Raw genomic sequence first — 24,723 nt, 5'->3', positions numbered from 1 at the left:
TGTTTTGCTCTTTCATTCCCAGGTGTTGGTTACTGTAATCGGCCTGGACCTCCACTTAACTCTCCTGGGTCTTACCTGCCCTCCCAGAACCTCTGCCCCAGGCTCGCCCCCTCCAGACCGCCATCTCCCTCCCACTGATTCACCTCCTTTGGTTTTTAAACTTCGCCCTCAGAGGCATCCAGCTGAAGGGCAGAGAGGGCAAGGGTGTCCTCCTGTAGCGTCTTTCCTGTTTTGGCCAAGTAGGTCCAAAGGCTAGAAGCCCCGTGCCTTCACCGTCCTCTCACTCCTGTCCTCCCTGCATCCTTCACTTCATCTCACCTATAATATTTCTCAAACAGCCTTACTCTCACATCAGGTGCTCCTAATACCTGTTCTGTTGGTTCCACTCTAACACTCCTGGGTGAATTCTAGTAACTGATGTGTTCCTGTGGTTTGCACCTCGGTCACTCCTGGGTGGTCCCCATAAAACATATACCCGACCTGCCTTTAACCAGGGCACCCCTGTCGGCTGCTCCTCCGTTCCCCTGGGTGGATGCTCTAGAACATACACCCTGGCTGCCTCTAACCGCTGCATTACTGTGAGCGCTCCTCTGAGCTCCTGGGGGCAGTCCAGAGAGGTTATACCATGGCTGCCTCTAACCGCTGCATTACCGCGGGTGCTCCCCCGTCGATACTGGGGGCAGTCCATAGAAGGTATACCACGGCTGCCTCTAACCGCTGCATTACCGCGGGTGCTCCCCTGTCGATACTGGGGGCAGTCCATAGAAGGTATACCACAGCTGCCTCTAACCGCTGCATTACTGTGTGTGCTCCCCTGTCGATACTGGGGGCAGTCCATAGAAGGTATACCACGGCTGCCTCTAACCTCTGCATTACTGTGGGTGCTCCTCTGTCGCTCCTGGGGGCAGTCCATAGAGGGTATACCATGGCTGCCTCTAACCGCTGCATTACTGTGGGTGCTCCTCCGTCGCTCCCTGGGGGCAGTCCAGAGAGGGTATACCACGGCTGCCTGTAACCACTGCATTACCGCGGGTGCTCCTCTGTTGCTCCTGGGGGCAGTCCATAGAGGGTATACCACGGCTGCCTCTAACCGCTGCATTACCGTGTGTGCTCCTCTCTCGACCCTGGGGGCAGTCCATTGAGGGTATACCACGGCTGCCTCTAACCGCTGCATTACCGTGTGTGCTCCTCTCTCGACCCTGGGGGCAGGCCACAGAGGGTATACCATGGCTGCCTCTAACCGCTGCATTACCGTGAGCGCTCCTCTGAGCTCCTGGGGGCAGTCCAGAGAGGGTATACCATGGCTGCATCTAACCGCTGCATTACCGTGAGCGCTCCTCTGAGCTCCTGGGGGCAGTCCAGAGAGGGTATACCATGGCTGCATCTAACCGCTGCATTACCGTGTGTGCTCCTCTGTCACTCCTGGGGACAGTCCAGAGAGGGTATACCACGGCTGCCTGTAACCGCTGCATTACTGTGGGTGATCCTCTGTCGCTCCTGGGGGCAGTCCATAGAGGGTATACCACGGCTGCCTCTAACCGCTGCATTACCGTGGGCGCTCCTCTGTGGGTACTCCCCCGTCGCTCCTCGGGGCAGTCCATAGAGGATATACCATGGCTGCCTCTAACCGCTGCATTACTGTGGGTGCTCCTCTGTCGCTCCTGGGGGCAGTCCATACAGGGTATACCACAGCTGCATCTAACCGCTGCATTACTGTGGGTGCTCCTCTGTCGCTCCTGGGGGCAGTCCATACAGGGTATACCACAGCTGCATCTAACCGCTGCATTACTGTGGGCACTCCTCTGTCGCTCCTGGGGGCAGACCTTAGAGGCTATATCATGGCTGCCTGTAACCACTGCATTACTGTAGGTTTCTCCTCTGTTGTTCCTGGATGGACTTCCTTTAGGGCAGTGGTTCCCAACCTGTGGTCCGGGGACCCCTGGGGGTCCACGAAGCCTCCTCAGGAGGTCTGTGACTGCTTGGAAAATAGACTAATTTTAATAGATTAGGTCCCCAGCTTTCAGTAATTACTCAGTGGGGGGTTCCCCAGATTCCAATAATGATTCAGTGGGGGTCTCCGAGCTCCGGTACTGATAAAGTGGGACTCCACAGAAGTCAAAAGGTTGGGAACCACTGCTTTAGGGTATATTGTGGCCGCCTCTAACTAGTCCAGTCATTTGGGCTGCTTCTCTGTTACTCCTGGGTGGACTCTGGCTTTACAAACACAACTACTTCTTTCATGGTAGGGCTTAGGAGACCTCGCCCTGGCATCATGGATTGCTCGATTCCCATGTTCTCCATCACCATTCTAATTTTCTAACCCTTCTCCTTGTTGTGGTACATGTGCTAGAACCCTAAAGACCAGTACAGCGTGCTGTGGACTAAAGCAGAAGCCTACAAAGTGCAGCACGCAGAGGTACCACAGTGCAGTAGTCATGTTCCAGCACACAATACTCAAGGCATCAAATCCTAACCAAGCTTTCCATGGTCACTCTCCCTTTACTGTGGGTGGAAACACAATGTAAAGAACTTATTGTTATCAAAATAAAAAGCCTTACAATAAAGAAAAGTACTAATTCATAAAAACATTAAAATATCCATTAAAACTTACACACACCAACAACCCCACAGACACAACATGGCACAGTGGACAAAAAGGACAACAAATGATACCATTTACACAGATTAATGACAAACTAGACTAAACTATACACCTTCTGTCAGATAAAAGTATACAAGTTCTATAACATAAAAAACAGCAACAGTACTCTATATCCAAAATACCTCTTTTAAATATTAAGAGGTCATCGAGACACAATCCGATGTTTAGTTTTTGGCTAAACTATCCATAAGAAGGAAGACACTGGAAATATGACCAAGGGCCTAATTTAGATTTTGGCAGATGAGCTACGCCATCACAACAGAGACGGACATCCTGTCCCGCCATAAAAAAATCCTATAGGAAATAATGGAATTTATATTTTGGTGGATGAGATATCCATCACTATTATGACAGAGTAACCCATCCGCTGAGATCTAAATCAAGCCCTAAGTGCTTGAGCAGAGGGTCACTGCTTCATCCTCTGAGGGTATACCTTGTAAACTGATTAAAGGGAGTAGCCAGCGCCTCCAGTAAAATGCATAGTAGAATCTATTTCCCTCGTAGCACAATCACAGACAATGTTCCCCTTAAATGTCCCTTTGAGCCATGATAACTATGCTTTAGTTGTAAACTTCCCTAGTCTAAACCTTAGATAAAGGTTCTGTGAGGAGCCTATCCAAATATTTTTCAAAGCCGGGATTCTGCTTGTGGACCAGTTATTCAGCTGATAGACTTCAAGCTGGAGCCTTGCTGAGCAAATCCCCTTTGATTTGTGACTAGTACGGAGCCTTAATCAATGCAAGAGGGATCCCTCTAGTAATGGTCTAAATGTAATACATCCAGTAAGCTCCTAACGTATCCTAGACAATTACTACCTCCTTTACCAAAATGAGCTGACATTTCTTGAATGGACTTTCCCTTTATTAGCACCTCTCCTCCTGTGAATGGTTTTCTCCTAGACAGCTCATTTTTGGCCAGAAAAACTTTCCCATCTGTCTTTCTCATTGTCTGCCCTAAGGGGTGTTTTTCATGGTCCTCCATCTTGGGGAGTTTGTTTTGCCGTAGGCACAATACGCAATTCTAGTGCTTGGGTTTTGTCTTGGATGGCAGAGTATCAAGAAGTATGTCTCAATTTGTCAAAGGCTGCACCCCTTTGAAGATATTCAGAGGCATCTAGTACCATGAAGGGCAAAGTAGCCGTTGCAGTGCCTCCTTTAATTGGCACCTCTTCCTGGAAAATTGTGCTTAATAGACTCAGTTGATGGTAGTTTTTGACCTCCTTAGCACTTTGTATCATTGGATGCAGTTTGGTACCATTCTATCTATTGGTGCTCCCACGCCTCAGGAACATTTCCATTGGTCTGAACTGCATCAATAGTCATTCTGCATGTGGTCATGCAGGTCATGCATGTGGTCATGGATGTACCACAGATGTAGAGTATCATAGTTTCAGTATTACCTTCCTATCAAATATGACAAAAGTGTACCGTGCCATCTTTCCCCATGAACCTTAATACGTAGCATGGGATGGACTTCGTGGCATTCTAGATTTCTCATGGCTGCACTGGTTGCATTGAATATGTTCAGAGAGAGTGCAGTTGCCTGCCCCCAATATGGTTGAAGAAAAACCTCCTTTTAGGGTTCTCTCCTACTTTAAGAGGTAACTTATGGCTTTTTGCTCTCAGGTTGAATAGCCAGGGAGTAACAGCGAAAGGTTAAGTGGAATGGTGAGAGTCAGCACTCCACAATCATGAAAGGTATTTTGACATGGGTGATGGGTCGATGAGAAGCTCTTCCTTTTGTGTCAGTTTCATGTCACCATAGGGAACTGAAGGTGACCTTGACCTGAAGGTGAATGTGGCAGTGCTGAGTCTATGTTTTTTACAATACACTCATCTCCTTTCAACCATCCCCCACCCTGTTTCCCACATCCATAACCGGTAACAATCTACCTCTTGTTTTCCTTCAGATGATCTCGCCAGTGTTGAGAAGCTTACCTTGCAAGTCAAAGAGAAGACATCCAACCTCCAAGCTATCTCTCATGCTACTGCAGGACAGTACCTCCCGGTAAGACGATACGTTGTCGGGTCAGTCTCAGTCTTGGAAGTGCACAGAGATTTCAGTCTGATACAAGAACATGAAAACGCAGGCTGGTGCATGTGTGCAGGATTCACTGCGTTAGCCCTACATGTTTGGCACTATATTTTAAGGCGGAGCCTATCCGTGTCAACAATGTAGAATCAAGAGATGGTTAACATTCACCCAGATTTAACCCTGAATAGATACTACCGAAAGTGTTTGTACAAACAGAGAAATTGAGCAAAGGAAAAATCATAACTTTTTTTAAAGTTTTGCCTAGTGGTACTTGTGCTGTTCACATTGCTTCAGTCTACACAGAGAAAAGGGCAAAGCCCCCGGCCATCAAATCTTGTAAGTGTAAGTCACTTATTCATCAGCAGTTGGTTGACAGTAACTATCAGTCATGACATGGAGTTTGTTCCCTTTTCTTCAGCATTTCTTTGGGAGAGCTTGCACATAGAGAGGTACTGTGCTTTTTTGCCCTATCGTGCTCTCAATGTATTATTGATGGCTGTCTATGGCATCTGACTGGCTGGATAGCATGCGAATAGCATGCAATATCCTGCTCGTACCATACCGGATCAAGAACCAAGACAGGCTGCAGCTCTCTAGCACCTTACTTACAGCCAGAGCAGACCACTTCTGCTGTGTGCTGGTACAGTTTCTGCAGCCCGACAGTCTGACGCACTGGCACTATCATGTATCATCAAAGTTCAGAGACTGAAAACTGCTGTTCTACTGTCCTAGGACAGGCACAGAGTGACTGGCCATCTTGCACCATGCCAGTAAGAGCAATGCTCCTCATACATAGAGGGCTCATTACTGCCTGGGGCCACTGACATTCATTACTGCCCACGGTATTGGTGATCCTTACTGTACTGTCATTGAAAATCATTACTGTCTGGTCCACTGATTATAATTACTGCACACAACTATTAATTTTCAATGCTATCTGAAGCCATCAATGCTCATTACAGATTGTGGCAATTGATGAACCTTACTGCTTGGGGAAGTTGAGGATCATTACAGGTTGCGACAGTGAGATTCATTATTATTGGGATGAACTTCGGTTCATTGTGGCCTGGGTTCACTGGAGTTCATTAGTGCCTATCGGCTGGGATCACTGCGGCTTGTCACTTCTTGGGGCCACTGAGCCTTAATGCTGCCTTTAACCGGTAATGTTTCTGCCTGGAGCCCCTGAGCCTCAGTGTAGGCTGGTGTATGATGCCCATTTCTGTGGGGTTCTCCTGGCACACCTGGTGGACCCTTCAGGCATTTACTGTGACTGGCCATCCTATGGATGCTCCTTTGTTGCACCACGGCGGACTCATCAGAGCATATGATGGTGCTGGTCATTAATAGCCATTATTATGGCTATACACCCCAGTGATAAACACATATAGGATATAGCATCACTCATCGCCCATCAATCCTTGTGGATGTCCTTTTCCACAACAGGAGCAGACCTGATGACAAAGCCTGCCACACTGAGTGCGTGAGAGTCCAGCATCCTTACAAAACACTACATAACCCACACAGTCATAGGCCATTCTACCCTTCTCTGCACATCCTTGCTAGAAGTGTAGGCAGAGGGAGATGTCATTTATGGACCAGTGGAGCGCATCAGGTGGGCAGCCTGAGAACTGCCAGGCGGGAAAACTGTGATTGTGTCAGGACTGCATCCAGAGCCTCTGTTGGCACCTCTGAACTGCCAAGAGGGCAGTTGCCAGGGGTCACATGTCAGCCTTTTTGGCGAAGCAGGAGAGCAGATGCTATGCAATAATTGTTAGGTCGATGTTCAGGGAGTGAGCTGGGTTGTCAGGCTTAGGGCAAGAGGCAGTGCACCAGCCTGAGAGCCGCGATAATGAGGCACAGAGATGGCACTAGAGAGCCTGCCAGACTTAGTGTGAAGCTTAGGGTGGGTGGCCAAGTATGCATAGATGCTCCTTGTCTAAGTCACATGCCATTGTCTGTACCCTGTCAACCTGTGTATAGTGTGGCCAGCTTGCTCAGATGTTTATGGAGCCTTGGCGTGCCCTGCCATTCTCTGCCACCATATGCCCTAACCACAAACACATTTCCATCTTGGCCTCCATAGACAGGAGGACCTGGTCCACATATGCTAGACCTTTCTGAAGATGTTGGATTTTTTACCTCTGAGGGTCCTGGTGGCTTAGTAGACTAATGGATCCACTGTAGGGGCCTGTGTTCAACCTCATGATCACAGGTTCAAATCCCAGTGGGTCCACTCAGCCTTTCATCCTTCCGAGGTCAATAAAATTAACACCATTGAGTTGGGTAGCAATAAACATCTGTTATGCATCACCAAGATACTCTTCTGAGTGAACATGTGCTTTATAAATGTATGGTATATTATGTCCTGTAATGCAAGGGTCCTGGAAAAATGGCCTGAATGGACGACGCCAAGAGGACCACAATCCTGGCCACTTCTCACAACAATATTATCTATCTGCTCAAAGCAAGACATAGCTCCTCCTTTATGTGCCTCAAAATCTGGGTTGGCAACAAAGGTTGTGTTGTCACTGAACTGACTTGAAGCCCCGCGAGTTCCATAAATTGTGACTGAAGCAAAGCAGACTTTTCCTTGTTCACCACACAACCCAAATCCTGCAGCGGATGTACCTCCCGGATCAGATGGGTCTTTAACTGCATTCTGCCCCGGCTCTCATAGTTTCCACCATCACCTTCCTGATCTTGGTTCCAAAGACAGGCCAAATGGGAGAATGGATACTCATTCCAGAGGTCTTGCCACTAAAACCTTAGAAATCTCCTGTGAGGAGCAAAGATTTTAATGCTTAAATAGGCATCTTTGAGAACTAAATGAACCGTCCAATCATTCTGCTGAAGTAGATCTCTGAGAATATGCACTGCCTCCATCCTGAATTGTCTTTGTAGGACCCAACCATAGACTCCCTTCCAATTAAGTACTAACCTATAACCACCTCCACATTAGCTCACGAGAAAAACAGTGTTCCAAAAACCTATGGGATGAGGAGTTGTCAGACATATTGCAACCATGTGCAGTAGCTTCTGAATTTCTGTATCTATAAAATTAATTTTGTGAGAGGTGAGCTGCCTATTCCACAGGGGAACCATAAAACTCTATCTTGAAACCCCGAACGGTTTCTAACATGCAACCATCATGTTATGTTATGTTATGTTATGTTATTTTTATTTGTACCGCGCACAGCTGCCCCAGCAAAGGGGCGTCCCGGCGCTTTGAGAAGGTAAACACAACACAGCACTAAAAGCGGGCAAAAGAAGACAAAACACAACAGATAAGCTTAGACAAATAAAAAGGTCTTAATAGCCCGCCTAAACTGAAGGAGCTCATCAATGGCCCGGATTTGTGGAGGAAGAGAATTCCACCAACTTGCTGCCAGGACTCGAAAAGAGCGGCCCCCAATTCTGCTCAGCTTAAAGCGCGGAACCACTGCTAAGTTCTGGCCTAACGATCTAAGAGTGCGAGAGGGAACATAAGGAATCAGCAATTTCTCCATGATTTGCGGGGAAGTACCCTTTAAGATTTTAAATGCAAAACAGAGAACCTTAAATCTAATCCTCTGCTGCACAGGGAGCCAGTGGAGAGAGCGCAGAGTATTGGACACCGAACATCGCCTGGGGAGACCAGTCACCAGTCGGGCCGCAGCGTTTTGAACCCGCTGGAGCCGCCGAAATTCTGACTGGTTTATCCCCGCCAGTAGGTAGTTGGCATAGTCCATAGTCATGAGTTATTCAACACCAGTTGTGAAGAAAGTTTGGAATACAACCCCCAGAATAACTTGTTAAACTAGAATAAGTTTTACCTGTAAGTTTGGATCCTGCTTCAGACTGGTTCCCAGATTTGAATCCTCCTCTGCCATATCTGCCAAAGCCACAGTAAGAGCTAGAAGGGAAGAAGGTGCCTCTGCCATTGTCATTCCAATTTCCTCTTCTTCCATTAGCAAATCGTCTTGGAAGACCTTGGTAAAAGGAATGAGCTGGTAGTCATTCTCTGTAATCTCCCAGGCTTGCAAAAAGGCCACATTGAAAAGTTTTTCAGGCACAGTGAAAGCATTCACAAATTTGCCAAAGTTTGCAAAGAGAGCCCCAAAAGTAGCCCATTGGCTACGGGACTGCCTCAGTCGCTGACAGTTCTGCTATATTGGGATTACATTTTATCCGTATTGGTTTACGCCATTCAGACAACACAGTGCTATTGGCATTTCCCAATTGACAAATGGTTCTCTGGGCCCATCCAGCCAGCATGTCCTGATTAACATACTCCCCTGACTCTTTTGCATGCTCTGCCATTTCTAAGATCTTCACTAACTAGCGGTCTGGATACATCTAAGAGTTTGTTTTGGCAGGACCTCCGGAACCTATCTATCCCTCTTTTGGGATCTTTGGAGAACTTATTAAGAAACAGCAACACATTGGGGCCCACCTCAGGGTTTCCACAACCGTGTGTGCTAATGCAGGCCAAGGACTCTCTGCTCTCAGACAGTTGCAAACATCTATGTCAAAGCTCTTTCGGAGATGACCATGCATATAGTCTACCACAGCTTGAAGTAAAATCCAGGTCATTTACTGGTGGTGGACAATGTCCTATGGATCAAAAGACAACAACCCTGAGCCCTCACCAGCATTAGATTGTGATTTAAATTGTGGCTTGCCAGACTTACGCTTTTTAGGCAGAGTGCAGATCCTGCAAATCATTGAAGTGGTTCAAGCTGTCAGACAGAACGTCAGAGTAATCACCATCTTTTGTCCCTGAAGACTCAGAGACGCCACCCTCTGGCTGACGAGTACTGGCCTGACATGAATGTGAATGTGTTTGAACGTTTATTAAAGGCCTCAGAATGAGACTACTTGTTGGTTTTTGCCTTTGTTTTACCTCCTTGAGGTTCCATACTCAAGTGGCTTGTAGGTTGTGAGGCTACATCAAACAGAAGGAGATAAGGTTTCAGCTGCCGGGTGTTGGTTGCAATGACCCTGCTAAGGCTTTATATATAGACTGTTGCACAGAGTCAACAGTTGCCGCCACCAGTTCTTCCCTCATGTCGGACTCTTCGTCAGTATAAGGCTTATACTCCTCAATAGCAGAGGCTTTTGACTGTGCAATATCAACACTTTCAAAAGCAATAAAAAGGCACTGTAATACACTTTGGGGGTCATTCCGACCCTGGCGGTAAAAACCGCCAGGGCCGTGACTGACGGAAAGCACCGCCAACAGGCTGGCAGTGCTTTCCTGCCCATTCTGACCGCGGCGGTAAAGCCGCGGTCAGAAAAGGGGATCCGGCGGTTTCCCGCCGGATTTCCCCTGGCTGTACAGAACCTCCATGGCGGCGCTGCAAGCAGCGCCGCCATGGAGATTCCGACTCCCTTCCCTCCAGCCTGTTCCTGGCGGTTTTTACCGCCAGGAACAGGATGGCGGGAACGGGTGTCGTGGGGCCCCCTAACAGGGCCCCAGCATGATTTTCACTGTCTGCATAGCAGACAGTGAAAATCGTGACGGGTGCAACTGCACCCGTCGCACCCCTGCAACACCGCCGGCTCCATTCGGAGCCGGCTTCTGTGTTGCAGGGCCTTCCCCGCTGGGCCGGCGGGCGATCCCTTGGCGGCCGCCCGCTGGCCCAGCGGGAAAGTCTGAATGGCCTCCACGGTCTTGTGACTGCGGAGCGGCCATTTGGCGGTTTCCGCTTGGCGGGCAGCACCTGCCGCCCGCCGCCCACCAATATTGGAATGACCCCCTTTGTATACACAAGGGATACTAATGTGCCAGCACCCCAAAAACACAACTGTATGAAGTCAAAGCAAATTTGCTTCCCAGGTAAGCTTTTTATATAATTATGCAGCCATACCATACTCTGCAGAGTACAACATGATTGGAGGAAAAACACAGCAATACAACTGCTCCACAAATTATAAATTATAAATTCACTCCAAGAAAAAAAACTTACAATCCAAGGGTTAGTTAGTCCATCCACTTTCTATTAATGTGGGCACTCGTAGTAGTATATAGCTGTGTGCTGTGGCGTGCTTCCATTGCTGGTAAAACGTCTCACAGAATGACCACAGGAGTGTTCAACATGCTCGCGATCATGGAAACAGAAAGAGGAGTGCTTCAAGCCAACCTAGTCCACAGAACAACACATCTGTCTCCCAACTCAAAGGGCCCGATTCACAAAGGGAAAGTTAGACCAAAAGTCTAATTTTACTTCTAGTAAAGTTAGACTTTTGGTCTAACATTACCTTCGTGAATACTGAAAAATGGTAAAGTTAGACTTTGGGTCTAAGTTAGATTTTTGGTGTAAGTTAGACTTTTGGTCTTACTTTACCTTTGTGAATACCGAAAAGTAGTCAAAGTAGACTTCTGGTCTAACTTTATGTTGGAAAATGGCCTTCTCTGAAGGGACACCCCAAACTATTTGCCTTCCACCTCCTCTTTTTCTGACTTAATTTTTGCTGGTTTTAGGACTCTGCGCACTTTGCCACTGTTGATCAGCTCTATAGTGCTTGTGCTCTCTCCCTTAAACATGGTAACATTGGTCATACCTGTAGGAAGTTGGCTCTGTATGTACTATTTCAAAGTAAGAAATTGCATGCACAGAGTCCAAGGGTTCCCCTTAGAGGTAAGATAGTGGCAAAAAGAGATAATTCTAATGCTCTATTTTGTGGTAGTGTGGTCGAGCAGTAGGCTTATCAGAGGGTAGTGTTAAGCATTTGTTGTATACACACAGGCAATAAATGAGGAACACACACTCAAAGACAATTCCAGGCCAATAGGTTTTTGTATAGAAAAATATCTTTTCTTAGTTTATTTTAAGAACCACAGGTTCAAGATTTACAAGTAATACTTTAAATGAAAGGTATTTCACTTAGGAACTTTAGGAACTTTGAATTGGCAAAATAGCATATACAGTTTTCACACAAATGGCAATAAGCTATTTTAAAACTAGACTGCAATTTTCAACAGTTCCTGGGGGAGGTAAGTGTTTGTTAGTTTTGCAGGTAAGTAAACCACCTACAGGGTTCAAAGTTGGATCCAAGGTAGCCCACCGTTGGGGGTTCACGGCAACCCCAAAGTTACCACACCAGCAGCACAGGGCCGGTCAGGTGCAGAGGTCAAAGTGGTGCCCAAAACGCATAGGCTTCAATGGAGAAGGGGGTGCCCCGGTTCCAGTCTGCCAGCAGGTAAGTACCCGCGTCTTCGGAGGGCAGACCAGGGGGGTTTTGTAGGGCACCGGGGGGGACACAAGTCAGCACAAAAAGTACACCCTCAGCCGCACGGGGGCGGCCGGGTGCAGTGTGCAAACAGGCGTCGGGTTCGCAATGTAATCCAATGGGAGACCAAGGAGTCTCTTCAGCGATGCAGGCAGGCAAGGGGGGGTGGGCTCCTCGGGGTAGCCACCACCTGGGCAAAGGAGAGGGCCACCTGGGGGTCGCTCCTGCACTGGAGGTCGGATCCTTCAGGTCCTGGGGGCTGTGGGTGCAGTGTCCTTACCAGGCGTCGGGTTCTTAGAAGCAGGCAGTCGTGGTCAGGGGGAGCCTCTGGATTCCCTCTGCAGGCGTCGCTGTGGGGGATCAGGGGGGTCAACTCTGGCTACTCATGGGCTCGCAGTCGCCGGGGAGTCCTCCCTGTAGTGTTTGTTCTCCACAAGTCGAGCCGGGGGCGTCGGGTACAGAGTGCAAAGTCTCACGCTTCCGGCGGGAAACGTGTATTGTTTCAAAGTTACTTCTTTGTTGCAAAGTTGCAGTCTTTGTGGAACAGAGCCGCTGTCCTCGGGAGTTCTTGGTCCTTTTAGATGCAGGGTAGTCCTCTGAGGCTTCAGAGGTCGCTGGACCCTGTGGAACGCGTTGCTGGAGCAGTTCTTTAGAAGTGGGGAGACAGGCCGGTAGAGCTGGGGCCAAAGCAGTTGGTGTCTCCGTCTTCTCTGCAGGTTTTTCAGCTCAGCAGTCCTTCTTCGTCTTAGGTTGCAGGAATCTATCTTGCTGTGTTCTGGGAGCCCCTAAATACTCAATTTAGGGATGTGTTTAGGTCTGGAGGGTTAGTAGCCAATGGCTACTAGCCCTGAGGGTGGCTACACCCTCTTTGTGCCTCCTCCCTGAGGGGAGGGGGGCACATCCCTAATCCTATTGGGGGAATCCTCCATCTGCAAGATGGAGGATTTCTAAAAGTCAGAGTCACCTTAGCTCAGGACACCTTAGGGGCTGTCCTGACTTGCCAGTGACTCCTCCTTGTTTTTCTCATTATCTCCTCCGGCCTTGCCGCCAAAAGTGGGGCCGTGGCCGGAGGGGGCGGGCAACTCCACTAGCTGGAGTGCCCTGGGGTGCTGTAACAAAGGGGGCGAGCCTTTGAGGCTCACCGCCAGGTGTTACAGTGCCTGCAGAGGGAGGTGAGAAGCACCTCCACCCAGTACAGGCTTTGTTACTAGCCACAGAGTGACAAAGGCACTCTCCCCATGTGGCCAGCAACATGTCTGGTGTGTGGCAGGCTGCTAAAACTAGTCAGCCCACACTGGTAGTCGGTTAAGGTTTCAGGGGGCATCTCTAAGATTCCCTCTGGGGTGTATGTTACAATAAAATGTACACTGGCATCAGTGTGCATTTATTGTGCTGAGAAGTTTGATACCAAACTTCACAGTTTTCAGTGTAGCCATTATGGTGCTGTGGAGTTTGTGCATGACAGACTCCCAGACCATATACTCTTATGGCTACCCTGCACTTACAATGTCTAAGGTTTTGCTTAGACACTGTAGGGGCATAGTGCTCATGCACCTATGCTCTCACCTATGGTATAGTGCACCCTGCCTTAGGGCTGTAAGGCGTGCTAGAGGGGTGACTTATCTATACCTATAGGCAGTGTGAGGTTGGCATGGTACCCTGAGGGGAGTGCCATGTCGACTTAGTCATTTTATCCCCACTAGCACACACAAGCTGGCAAGCAGTGTGTCTGTGCTGAGTGAGGGGTCCCCAGGGTGGCATAAGCTATGCTGCAGCCCTTAGAGACCTTCTCTGGCATCAGGGCCCTTGGTACCAGGGGTACCAGTTACAAGGGACTTACCTGGATGCCAGGGTGTGCCAATTGTGGAAACAAAAATACAGGTTAGGGAAAGAACACTTTCAAATCATAACTTGGCACCAGCAAAGGCAAAAAGTCAGGGGGTAACCATGCCAAGGAGCCATTTCCTTACAATACCCAACTGGCATATTTAATTTACCTATAGGTCATTGGTAAAGTGCACTAGAGATTTCAAGGGCCTGTAAAGTAAATGCTACTAGTGGGCCTGCAGCAATGATTGTGCCACCCACATAACTAGCCCCTTAACCATATCTCAGGTCTGCCATTGCTAGGCCTGTGTGTGCACACTGACACTTCGACATGGCATTTAAAAGTATTTGCCAAGCCTTAAATTCCCCTTTTCTTTCACAAAAGTCATCCCTAGGGCAGGGTGCTATGGAAGTAAAATGCAGACATGTACTTATCAATTTTACATGCCCTGGTAGTGAAAACCTCCCAATGTCATTTTTCACTACTGTGAAGCCTGCTCTTCTCATAGGCCATCATTAGAGATTCCCTTCTATCCTTTTAAGTGGTAATTTCTGATCTGCCAGGAATAGACTTGTCATATTTGGTATGGTTGCAATGGTAGTAAAAAAATCCTACTTACTGGTGAAGTTGGATTTTACATTACTATTTCAGAAATGCAACTTTTAGAAAGTAGGCATTTCCCTGCAATTACCTCCATGCCTTACAGCCTGGTGTGTGCTGGTGACATCTCCCCTTGCGCATTCCACACAGACAGACATAAACACAGGACACTCAGCTGTATCTGCATTCATCAGTGCTGATGGGTTTCTCTGGGCTGGAAGGGTAGAGGGTCTCTCTCTTACATTTCGAAGGTCAGTGGCCTGCCGTCACACAAAGAGCTGATAACCCCCCACAGGGCTCCTGGCAAACAGGGCTGGGTTGAAAGGGGAACTTGTGCACTTCAAAACCACTCTTTGAAGTTTCTTCCACTTCAAAGGCACTTTTTGGTATATTTACTAAGTCAGTGACCAGGCCAAATCAGATACTTCCAGATCTACATTTGAACTCTGTCAGAGGGACTGCCTGATTGCCGAAAGGACTTATCTGGACTGCTTTGCTGTAAGGACTGCTGCTTGTTGCCTTTCTGCCTGCTGGCCCCTGACTCTGCTGGAAGGACTCTGCCTTCCCCACAGGTGCTCTCCATGGGCTTGGATTGAACTTGGGTCCTGTTCTGATGTCTCAGGAACACAAAGACTTCAACAAACAGATGAAAATCCCAGTGCGTCAGAAAATCGATGAAATTCCTGCAGAAATCTACACAGCACATGCCTCGCGGCTGAAAAATCAATGCAACACCTACTGGATCAATGCAGCCCCTGCTCCTTCTTACCAGCGCATCAAGGATTTTCAACACATCATGCATGGGCATCAAAATATCCCCGCATTGCAGTGAGTAACCAAGGCTGCACTCCTGGAAATCGACACATCACTTTGCAGAGTGGAAAGAAATGGCACATTGTCGGTACTGCATTGGAAAATCCAACACAGCACCTTATTTTTCAATGCATCTGTGGCACCCGTGCCTCTTTATTTTTGATGCATCTCAGCTACTGTATGTTACAGGGATACAACCAGTGATTCTTAAGGATTGAGACTCATTTAAACCTCTGAAATGGAATATCTTGACTTGGATTTTGTTGTTCTCGTCTTATTTTATTCAGGTAAATATTATCTGTTTTCCTAAACTGGTGTTTTCACTGTGTTACTGTATGAGATATTGCACAAATACTTTACACATTGCCTTCTAAGTTAAGCCTGTCTGCTCTGTGCCAAGCTACCAGAGGGTGAGCACAAGATAATTTGAATTGTGTAGTGACTTACCCTAACTAGGACTGTGGGTCCCCACTTGGACAAGGGTATATACCAACTGGAGACCCAATATTTAACACTTTACCTTGTGAAACGGGCCCTAAGTGACTAAGCAGAGGAGCGTGCATCTCTAACAAAAGTAAACACTGCCAATGTAAACACAAGCAACAAACTACAAACACTGTAAACGTTTTCTAACAGCAATTGTGAAATCACAGAACAGTTACCACAGTATTAGGAATAAACAATGAACAAGATGTACTTAAATCTTGGCAGCAGCAGAGAAATAGGAATCTTGGTGTCACTAATAGATAATTGGCTATGTACACTGTGATTGGTTGAAAGAGTTTCATGGGAAGAGTAGTTTTGCTTGTTTAATTGTTTAGTTGTATTTAGGCAGTAAAGATTGAGAAGCAAAATCTGAGCCTCCGTCCAGACCTAGAATTCTGTGCAATGTTCCAAGCCTACAGAGGAGTTGAGAAAATAAACATTTTCATTTCATTTGTCACCAGCTAGTTAAGGATTATCCAATTCTATAAGCAAATTATCCAATATCCAATTCTATAAGAAAATAATAAATCCATACCTTAATGGGAAATAATATTCTAAGTATCTACATAATCATGTTTGTTGTGTTTACAAATAATTAAAAATCTCTTGCACTTTGCTGCACGGATGTTACCCTTTCATCTTACGTGAATTGCTAAGAAATCCATAACATAAGGCACAACTTCTTGGGAGCTGCTTAACTAATAGTGGTTTAGGTAACAGAAGTAACAAGAGCAATCACAGCCAGGCAGCATCAGTTTGCATTCAAGATGATCTCTTGCTTTCTTTCCTAGGTACAGGGGCAAAAGGCCCCGTTTGCATCTTGGTGCAAAATGTGATGCATCCCTCACCCAGTTCTAGAGGCCTCTCTCCATATCACATTTATCGCTGTTGGTGCAAACGTGCCAAGGTTGTGCATGTGCACCAAGAGCTATTCCCAGTGAAAGGTGTTACTCTGCCTTCTGTCTCTTTATTCCTGTGCTCTGCTCACCCCATTCTCCTTAAGCATTTTGTGATGGCAAGAAGACCTGTGTGATGTGCACTGCATCTGAATTTTACAGCATAATGAGGACGCAGATCCTGCGCGTCCACGCTGGCCGCACATGACGTAGGGGAAACTAAGGTGTCCGTCTGTCTGGCTCTTGGGATACCAGACAACTATGGCTGATAGGAGGCTTCACAGGCAAGGCCTCCCAGGTTGAATACTCCCAGGAGTGCTAAGAACTAGCCTCCTGTTGAAATTGTTCCACAGCCTCGCTGTAGTCTGGCACACTCTCATCAGAACTTTGCAGTGCAGACTTCAGGCACACCCATCAATCAACCTTACCCATCAGAGACACTAAGGGGGTCATTATGAACACGGCAGTAAATACTGCCGTGGTCATGCTGGCGGTCTTTCCATAGACCATCAGCCCCCTGGAGACCCCGCCGGCTGCATTACGAACATTTTGCAGGGCCTGGACATTGCCGACGGCTCCACATGGAGCTGGCGTCAATGCCTCAGTGCGGCAGGTGCAGCAGCACCCGTCGCGCAGATCACTGCCCGTAAACCGCATGACGGAGCACTGCACAGGAGCCCCTGTCCAGAAGGGCCCCAGAGCACCCCTTCAGACAGCTTTTCTCTGGCGGGGGAACCTGCCAGGGAAAGGCTGGGGGAAACAGGGTACATTAGACGGAGGGCTGCCCTGTCAGATAATGTAATCCGCCATCATCAGGCTGCCTGTCGGCGGTAGCCTGGCGGTGGCGGAGGCGGAGGCGGCCCTCCCTGTGTTTATTATATGGCACCATGCTGGTGGCGATCTTTTCCACCACTGTTGGCATGGCGGTCTGAGCCGCCAGGTTCGTAATGAGCCCCTAAGTCCACTTTGGCAACAAGGCCCTAACTATGCAGTCCATCAAGCCAAGGTGGTGTTGCTTGGGGAAACTAAAGGCTATCCTTTCCCCACTATGCTGGTTATGTCAATCCCACTTAGGAGACCCAACAGGAGCTGGCACACAGACTCATCGTCCTTCTTATATAGTAGACACCCCCTACAGGTATCTAGTCCCTATATTCATCACAGCACTCACTCTGTAGGGCAGGAGCCCCTTCTGGGCTTAGCTATGGTGTGTAAAAAAAGGGGTGCCTGGAGGAAGGCTGACTTGTCTCATTTCTTGTCCTCACAGGCCACCATTAAGAAGCTCTTCCCCAGCATCATCAGCATCACGTGGCCTATCCTGTTTTTGGAGTACGAGGGGGCCTTTATCCAGGTGAGTGGAAGTGGGTCAGCTATGATTGGAGCAGGATTTGCAGAGCTGTTGTGCATGGGATCCTCTAGAGGTGGTCATGCTGGTGCTTCAGATGTTGGAGCTCGGGTTAACACCTGGTGAAGTATTGTTCCTAAGTCTGTTTTTGTGCCTTGTGTTTTCAGAACTTCCAGAGAGAATTGAGCACAAAGTGGGTCTTGAACACTGTGACCACTGGAGCTCATGTGCTGAAAGGAAAAGTGTTCCGCAACTACATGGTGGACTTCCGGGTCAGCAACACGAAACTCTTCACAAGAGCAGTGACTGTCCTGCAGGTACTGTAGGCTGTTATTAAATGTACGCAAGAGAGGTCAGTCTGGGAAAATGGCCATCATACATGTTTATGAAGTCAGGCTTAGCCCAAGATCATACAGAGGGGCAGTGGTTGCAGAATGTGAGAGACCTGACCCTCTGATGGCATGCACTGTTCGTAAATCTATGCATCTAAATGTACATTTGTATGTAACAAAGGTAAACTATTCAATATTGGGTAAAACTTACCAAATGTCCATGTTTCACAGTGACCCAGCAGAAACAGGATCAGGGAAGAGGGAAGGGATCAGGGCAGAGACAAATGACAAGGGCAGAATACAGGGATATGGGCATTACCTGGGGATCACTTGTTCAGGGCAGAGAGAAAGGGAGGGAGGGTAAGGACAAAAATAAATTTACAATACACGACAAAGGGGAAGGGAGCTGGAAGGGAACAAGTCAGTGATGGGACATAGGTGCAACATGTGGCCTTGTTGAGGTCAGTTCTGTGTGCATTGATCAGTGGGCAGAGGTGATCATTCTTTGGGGAGGCCGTCAAAGGACACAAGTGACAGACACTGAATATAGGCTTTGCAACTGAAGTTATGCAGCTGTGGATGTCCAAATTATGTGACTGGGTTTACAGAATTATGCTGGAAGACAAATTACACAGCACTGTGTATTCACCTTTAAATACTGAACATCAGTCTGAGATATATCCAGCCGAGCGTACCCAAATGTGGTGTCCTCACCTCTGGATGTCAGTCTGAGATAGATCCAACTGAGCTGTACCTAAGCATGGTGTCCGCACATGTGGGCAGTGAATGTCAATCTGACCTAGAGCCAGCTGATATGTATCCAAGTGTGGTGTCCTCACCTCTGGTTGCTGGATGTCAATCTGAGATGAATCCAGCTGAGATATGCCTAGGAGTGGCGTCTGCATATCTGGGCTGTGGATGTCAGTCTGAGATACAGCTGCACTGTACCTTAGCTTGGTGTCTGCCCCTGTGGGATGTCAGTCTGGGAAAGATATATACAGCCGAGCTATACCAAAGTGTGGTGTCTGCACCTCTAGGTCCCAGATATCAGTCTGAAATAGATTCTGCTGAGCCACTCTGTAGCTTGATGTCCCCATCTCTGGGAGCTAGAAGTCAGACTGAGATAGGTGTCTATAGCCGCGCTGTATGAAAGTGTCTGTGTCTGTAGGTAGTGGACGATAGTTTGAGCCAGAGCTCTACTTGGGAGCTGTTTCTACACCGATGTGTGAGGAAGACAGAATCATTGCAATCCTACTGAGAGTAGGTTCGACACCACTAAATGATGGTCAGAGGTAGATAAAGCAGAGCTCTGCCTAGCCCTAACACATACCACAGTCTCCCAGATCAGGGTGGGAGTGGTGTCCACCTCTCACGTCACTGGATGCCGGTCTGAGAAAGCTGGTCTACCTGTGTTTGGTATACACTTTTTAAACCTACTCACTTCTGAATGCTCCAATTTAATATCTGTCCTCTGACACACTGTGTGATATTAGGCAATTCCATCTCTCTCCCTGGCCTTATGTTGGGTATATTGTGTATACAATTTATTGATGGAGGCACTTGATGCAAGATGGCTGGGTAAAAATGATCTATTCCTGTCCCTTCTAGAGGCTCTCCGGACAATCTCAGACTCGCTGCGAGGAGACCCTCCTGCGCTCCATCTATGGGACTGAAGTTCTGTCTGATGAGATCAGGGATGCAGAGACCTCCAAACACGTAGAAGAAGCGTCGACCAAAGAACAGGTGACAATGTAGTGCCTTATTTGTGTCCTGGGCTGTCCCATGAACCTACATGTGTGTTTCTTCAGCTCTCTGCCATTCTGTGCCCTCTGCTCTTCTCTCTTCTGTCCCTCAGCCTCTCTTCGGGTCCGTATCAGTACCAGCTGGCTGTGCGCCTAATGTCCACATCCGCGATCCAGCTCGCCATCCGTCTTGTTAAATACTGATGGGTTTTGGGTGGAATCCTATGAGAACTGGGATACGTATGAGGCATAGGTATAAACGATATCACCTTCACAAAATAAATCTCTAAGGGCCTGATTTAGCGTTTGGCGGAGGGGTTTACTCCATCACAAACAGGAGGAATATCCCGTCCGCCGTATTATGATCCCATTATAGCCTATGTAGATTGTAATACTGCGGATGGGATATCCGTCACATTTGTTCCGGAGTTACCCGTCCGTCAAACTCTAAATTAGGCCCTAAGACTGGCCACTTTTTTTTTTTTATAAAGGAAAAATGTGTTTTACCCACCGCACAAATATTCTGTAAGGAACATTAGTACGCACAATACATTCAGAGTTGTCTCTCTAGAACCTCCACATGAGGTGGGGAAAAGCTGGAGACCGGCCATTACCAAAGGCTGATGATAGTTATAGATTAGAGTGTTTTATATTGTGACGCTTATTCACATAATATAGACTATGTGTCCCACAAACCACCCTGGGAAGAGTAACTTCGCTGATTCGACCCATCACTTAATTTATTCAGCCAGTTAGGACCATATTTGAGTTCATCACCCTAGCAAAGATGGTGCATGCTCTGCTGGGAGCCCGGTAAGAGGTACCTTCCTCCATCCATATCAGAATTGTCCCTGGCCTGGACGACTGGGCTAATGTCATTTATAGAAGTTTGTTTCTGACTGCACTGAAAAGTTAGATTTGAAAGCAAATTGTTTAAACCTACTTTAGAAACCATCATTGGCATTTGGCATCTGTGAGTTTTTTGTGAACAAATGCAAGAAAGTATGAAAAATGAAAAGACCGGGCTTGAAAGGCACACACTTGAACAGAGGTGACATTTGTCTCAGTCAAAAGAGTAAAAATGGTTTTAAACATTACCCAGTAAAGTAACTGGATAGTGGTGCTGCTCCCACCCCAAGTATTTCCAAATGTCTGCATGATTACGATATTCCACCAATTGCCCCTTGCTTTTATAGACATACCCCTTGCATTCTGGGATTGGTAGTTTTCCACTGCATTAGAGGTAAGGCTTTGGGTCTGCCTAGTGTGCAGCGCAGTGCTGGTTAGAAGCCAGTATTGGCTGTGGGTGTCACCCATGCCTAGATTACTCTTCCAATCCTGGTTTCATTCTTTCCATACTGGTGCTCGCAGTCTGGCCTATGTTACAGGACTACAAGCTTGCAGATTTAAACACAAGATCCACATTAAGTATGTACCGTTGACCCAGAGCAACCGGAGAGTCATGTTAACTCAATTACAGCAGAACACGTAAACTGTGCGACATAACAACAATGTGAGTCCATGCAAACCATTGTGCAATGCCACTGGCCTGCTAGCCAATGTAACCATTTGCAGCACAGAATGGAGAAGACACACTGCACTCGCTTCCCATAAAAGAAACACCAAACAGCACCGCCCAGGTAGCAGAACTTCCCCACAGCCAGACTCAGAATGAGTTCCTCCTTCCCTTCCAACAAAACAGCCAACATAGTCAAGAAAATACTAATAGTCATCATAGCCTTGTTGACACGTCATTCAACACTCTTCTTTCACTAGCATTTAGCCCTGATCACGAAGGGGTAACTCAAGAAACCTGCAAGGGAAATGGAAGAAAGACTCAGCTCTGCAGGTAGCGGGACACCGGGAATTCCAAATTTAAAATTGTCAAATAGGTTTTTCGAGTTTGTCCTGCCTTGAATCTTCTGAAGTTTGTGTTTCTGGATTTCCAAGTTGTTTTATTGTGCTCAGGACTATTGAATAAGATGATCCTTGGGTTTCTTCCTGTTTCATGATTCCTGTATTTCCCCACCTTGATGGAGAGTGGCGTAAAGTGACATCTTCTTTGACACTGTCTCCTCTTCTCACCCACACAGGTGGTGTCTACAGCCATTGTGAGCCTGCTGCGCAATTGCGCTGTCCATGAGGCCAGAGCGCGGCTTGAAACCTACCCTACAATCCGCGCAGCAGTAGAAGCATCGCTCAATGCTATTGGTCGGAAGAGGAGTGTGATAAACATTGAGATGCGTAGCACAGACACATAGGATGGCTTTGAACACATGCGTGTGCCCAAATATAAGACCAGGAACGCCAGACCGTCTTCCAGCTTCTCACTGAGCTTGAGGCTCACATGAAATTTTACCTCCATGGTTGGACTTGACTGTGAATATATGTATTTTTTTAGTTTTATTTTATATTTTATGGTGCATTTTTGGATTGCTTAGAACAAACACAAAGCCTTCATTTGGATTATTTCCTACAGCTGATTCAGTCTTGGTTTACAGCCTATCTGTGGTTTTGATGTGAAGCATTTGTTTAACTGCAGATGGGTTGAGTGTCTAGAGGGAACTTCTTACCTTGAATTAGATGCCGTGCCAAAAGTTCAGCTACATTCCCCAAGCTGCAGATGAAAAACAGGTAGAAACCTTTACATAACAGCCTGAGATCTCCTTGGTGAACTCTGCCCAACCACATAGGCTAAAGAGAAATAACCTGGTCTAGAAACTCTGTTGTGAAATTGAGACCTGCTGCCCTAGCATATCATAGCCGCGAGGTCGAGGACATCAGGCAATAGCAGAGAGCTACTGTGAGGATAAGGGTTGCACGATAGCAGGAAGAGGACAATACCTCGCTCAGAGAAGCTACTTTTTAAAGAGTGTATAGGCGAAGCCCAAATTCACATCACATGTGGCTGCTACAATCCCATTGTATCTATTTTACAGGTAGTGGAAGAACACAGAACAGGGACAAGCGTGAGAACATCACCTGCATTGCAGCAGGGTGAGCAGTGGGACATGCATGGACCAGAGAGCTACAGCAAGAATTTTAGGAGTGCCCCATCAGGAACAGGGAGAACATGACAAATGAATAGGCTTGGGAGCCTCTGGCAGACTCAGTGCTGAGATGGAAATGAACTGGAAGCTGTGCGGGAAATCTCAATTCTGTCACAGTGGATGAGGATGTCAGGCTTTTAGAAGAGTTGATAACTCCCCTACCCATCAGAATGTGAAAGAGAGGAACAAAAAGAGTCAAGTGGGATGGAAGCTCAAGGCAGCTACAGCCCAGTTGCACCAGCCCCAGATAATCTGGGTTTAGAATCCAGGTTTCAAGTCAACCCTAAGGGATCTTCAGCAGGAGCTGTTACAGAAGCTTCAGATGATCCAAATATCCATACCAGCTCGCACTAGTCAGGAAACCTCATATAGTCGTTAAAAGAGCCAAGTTAACCATTCATGCGCCATGCCCGTCATGTCTTGGATGGGACATCTAGCTGTTGTTCTTCTCCACACCTTTGTCTCTTTCCACCAGATGCTGAGGAGGAGCAGGGACACAGTCTTCTATGTCTACCAAGACCGTTAGCACCAATCACCCAGATACAACCAGAGGTCTCGCCCTTTTAGATAGTCAAACATTATAATGTACTCCTAAAGGATTACAGTTACAAACAACCATTGGCATCTGTGTTGTCCATGCGGCTTAGCACCATTCCAAGTGGTGGATGCAAGGTCAGAGAGCGCATCACCAGCAGCCACCACGTTCTGTATATAGAAAGATAAAATGGGTTCTCCTGGTGCCTCAGTACGCGGATGCCAAACACTGGGCAATTATCACCTACAATGGAATGAACACTTTTCTCATGGGCATAATGTACTGTCTGTGAACGGTTAGCATATTTTGGGAAGATCTTTTGTCATTGATTTAATGATGAATTATGGTTTCCAAATAACAGTTTTCGTTTTTTGTAACCATTATCTAAGACTATTGGTCCAGTGGTGAAAAAGGATGTTTTAGTCGCCACTTCACATCTCGCAGAAAACTGGCTGGGACTGAAAGACGTCAAAGGAGCCGAAACCATTCTGTTCCACGATTAAGGAAGTAACACCTTCCTAGCAGGGATGCTCTACAATTGCTTGTGCATACTCAACCCTTGTATGTGATTCACCTCAGTCGGTGCTAGATGCAACCTCTTCAACTTTGAAGTGATGCCTTTCAATAAAATTGCCTTTTTGTTAAATTTGGTTGAGCATTGAAAGATGATTCATAAAGACAAAGGGTTCTGTCTAGTGGCCTACTGGAGTAAGTGTGGGAGATGATGCACTTGAGTTCTACACAGTCACGGCCTCACCTACATCTTGAGAGAAACTGATAATGATATAGCCTTTGTACTCCAATTACTTCAAATGACCTGCTTGCCCATGGTATCTTCCACCACAGGGGCAATGTGGATAATGCATCTGCCTGTATGAGCAGGGCGGGACATTCATGTATCCCCCTGAAGACTGAGTCTTGGTGAAAACCAGGATCCACTCTCAAAGTCCCTAATTGTCTGCTTTCCATCTAGAAATGAATGTGAGTGCCTCCCCCCCCCCAGCTTAAAGACAGAGAAATATGGGCATCAATCTTGAAATCATCAGCTGGCATGCCAGGAGGGTTTATTTCCAACATGAGTGATTTCTTCATGCTGCCAGGGGTGTAGCTTCGGGTGGGTGGGGGGTTCACTCCCCTAAGGAATACATTTTCAGGTCAATAGTTGGGTACAGGTTCAACCAGGCATGG

The 24,723-nt window shown here is 47.2% G+C and overlaps 1 protein-coding gene across 2 annotated transcripts in view; it reads left to right on the top strand.

The window, feature by feature from the left end:
* GCKR (glucokinase regulator) overlaps nt 1-24,181 on the top strand; it is a 660,332-nt gene extending 636,151 nt beyond the window's left edge. Inside the window, exons 17-21 of one of the 2 annotated variants that reach the window (XM_069233566.1) lie at nt 4,572-4,669; nt 17,799-17,882; nt 18,044-18,193; nt 19,817-19,951; nt 22,044-24,181. In XM_069233566.1, the coding sequence (XP_069089667.1) occupies nt 4,572-4,669; nt 17,799-17,882; nt 18,044-18,193; nt 19,817-19,951; nt 22,044-22,211 (635 nt within the window). In that variant the 3' untranslated portion in view covers nt 22,212-24,181. The remainder of the gene's footprint in view (nt 1-4,571; nt 4,670-17,798; nt 17,883-18,043; nt 18,194-19,816; nt 19,952-22,043) is intronic. The other variant, XM_069233565.1, reaches the window with a different exon arrangement.
* The last annotated feature ends 542 nt before the right edge of the window (nt 24,182-24,723 follow it).

This window comes from Pleurodeles waltl, chromosome 5 (genome assembly GCF_031143425.1).
Source record: "Pleurodeles waltl isolate 20211129_DDA chromosome 5, aPleWal1.hap1.20221129, whole genome shotgun sequence".
In the NCBI taxonomy this organism is placed as follows: domain Eukaryota; kingdom Metazoa; phylum Chordata; class Amphibia; order Caudata; family Salamandridae; genus Pleurodeles; species Pleurodeles waltl.
Note: the sequence above shows the minus strand (reverse complement) of the source record. Positions and strands in the feature narration are given on the sequence as shown.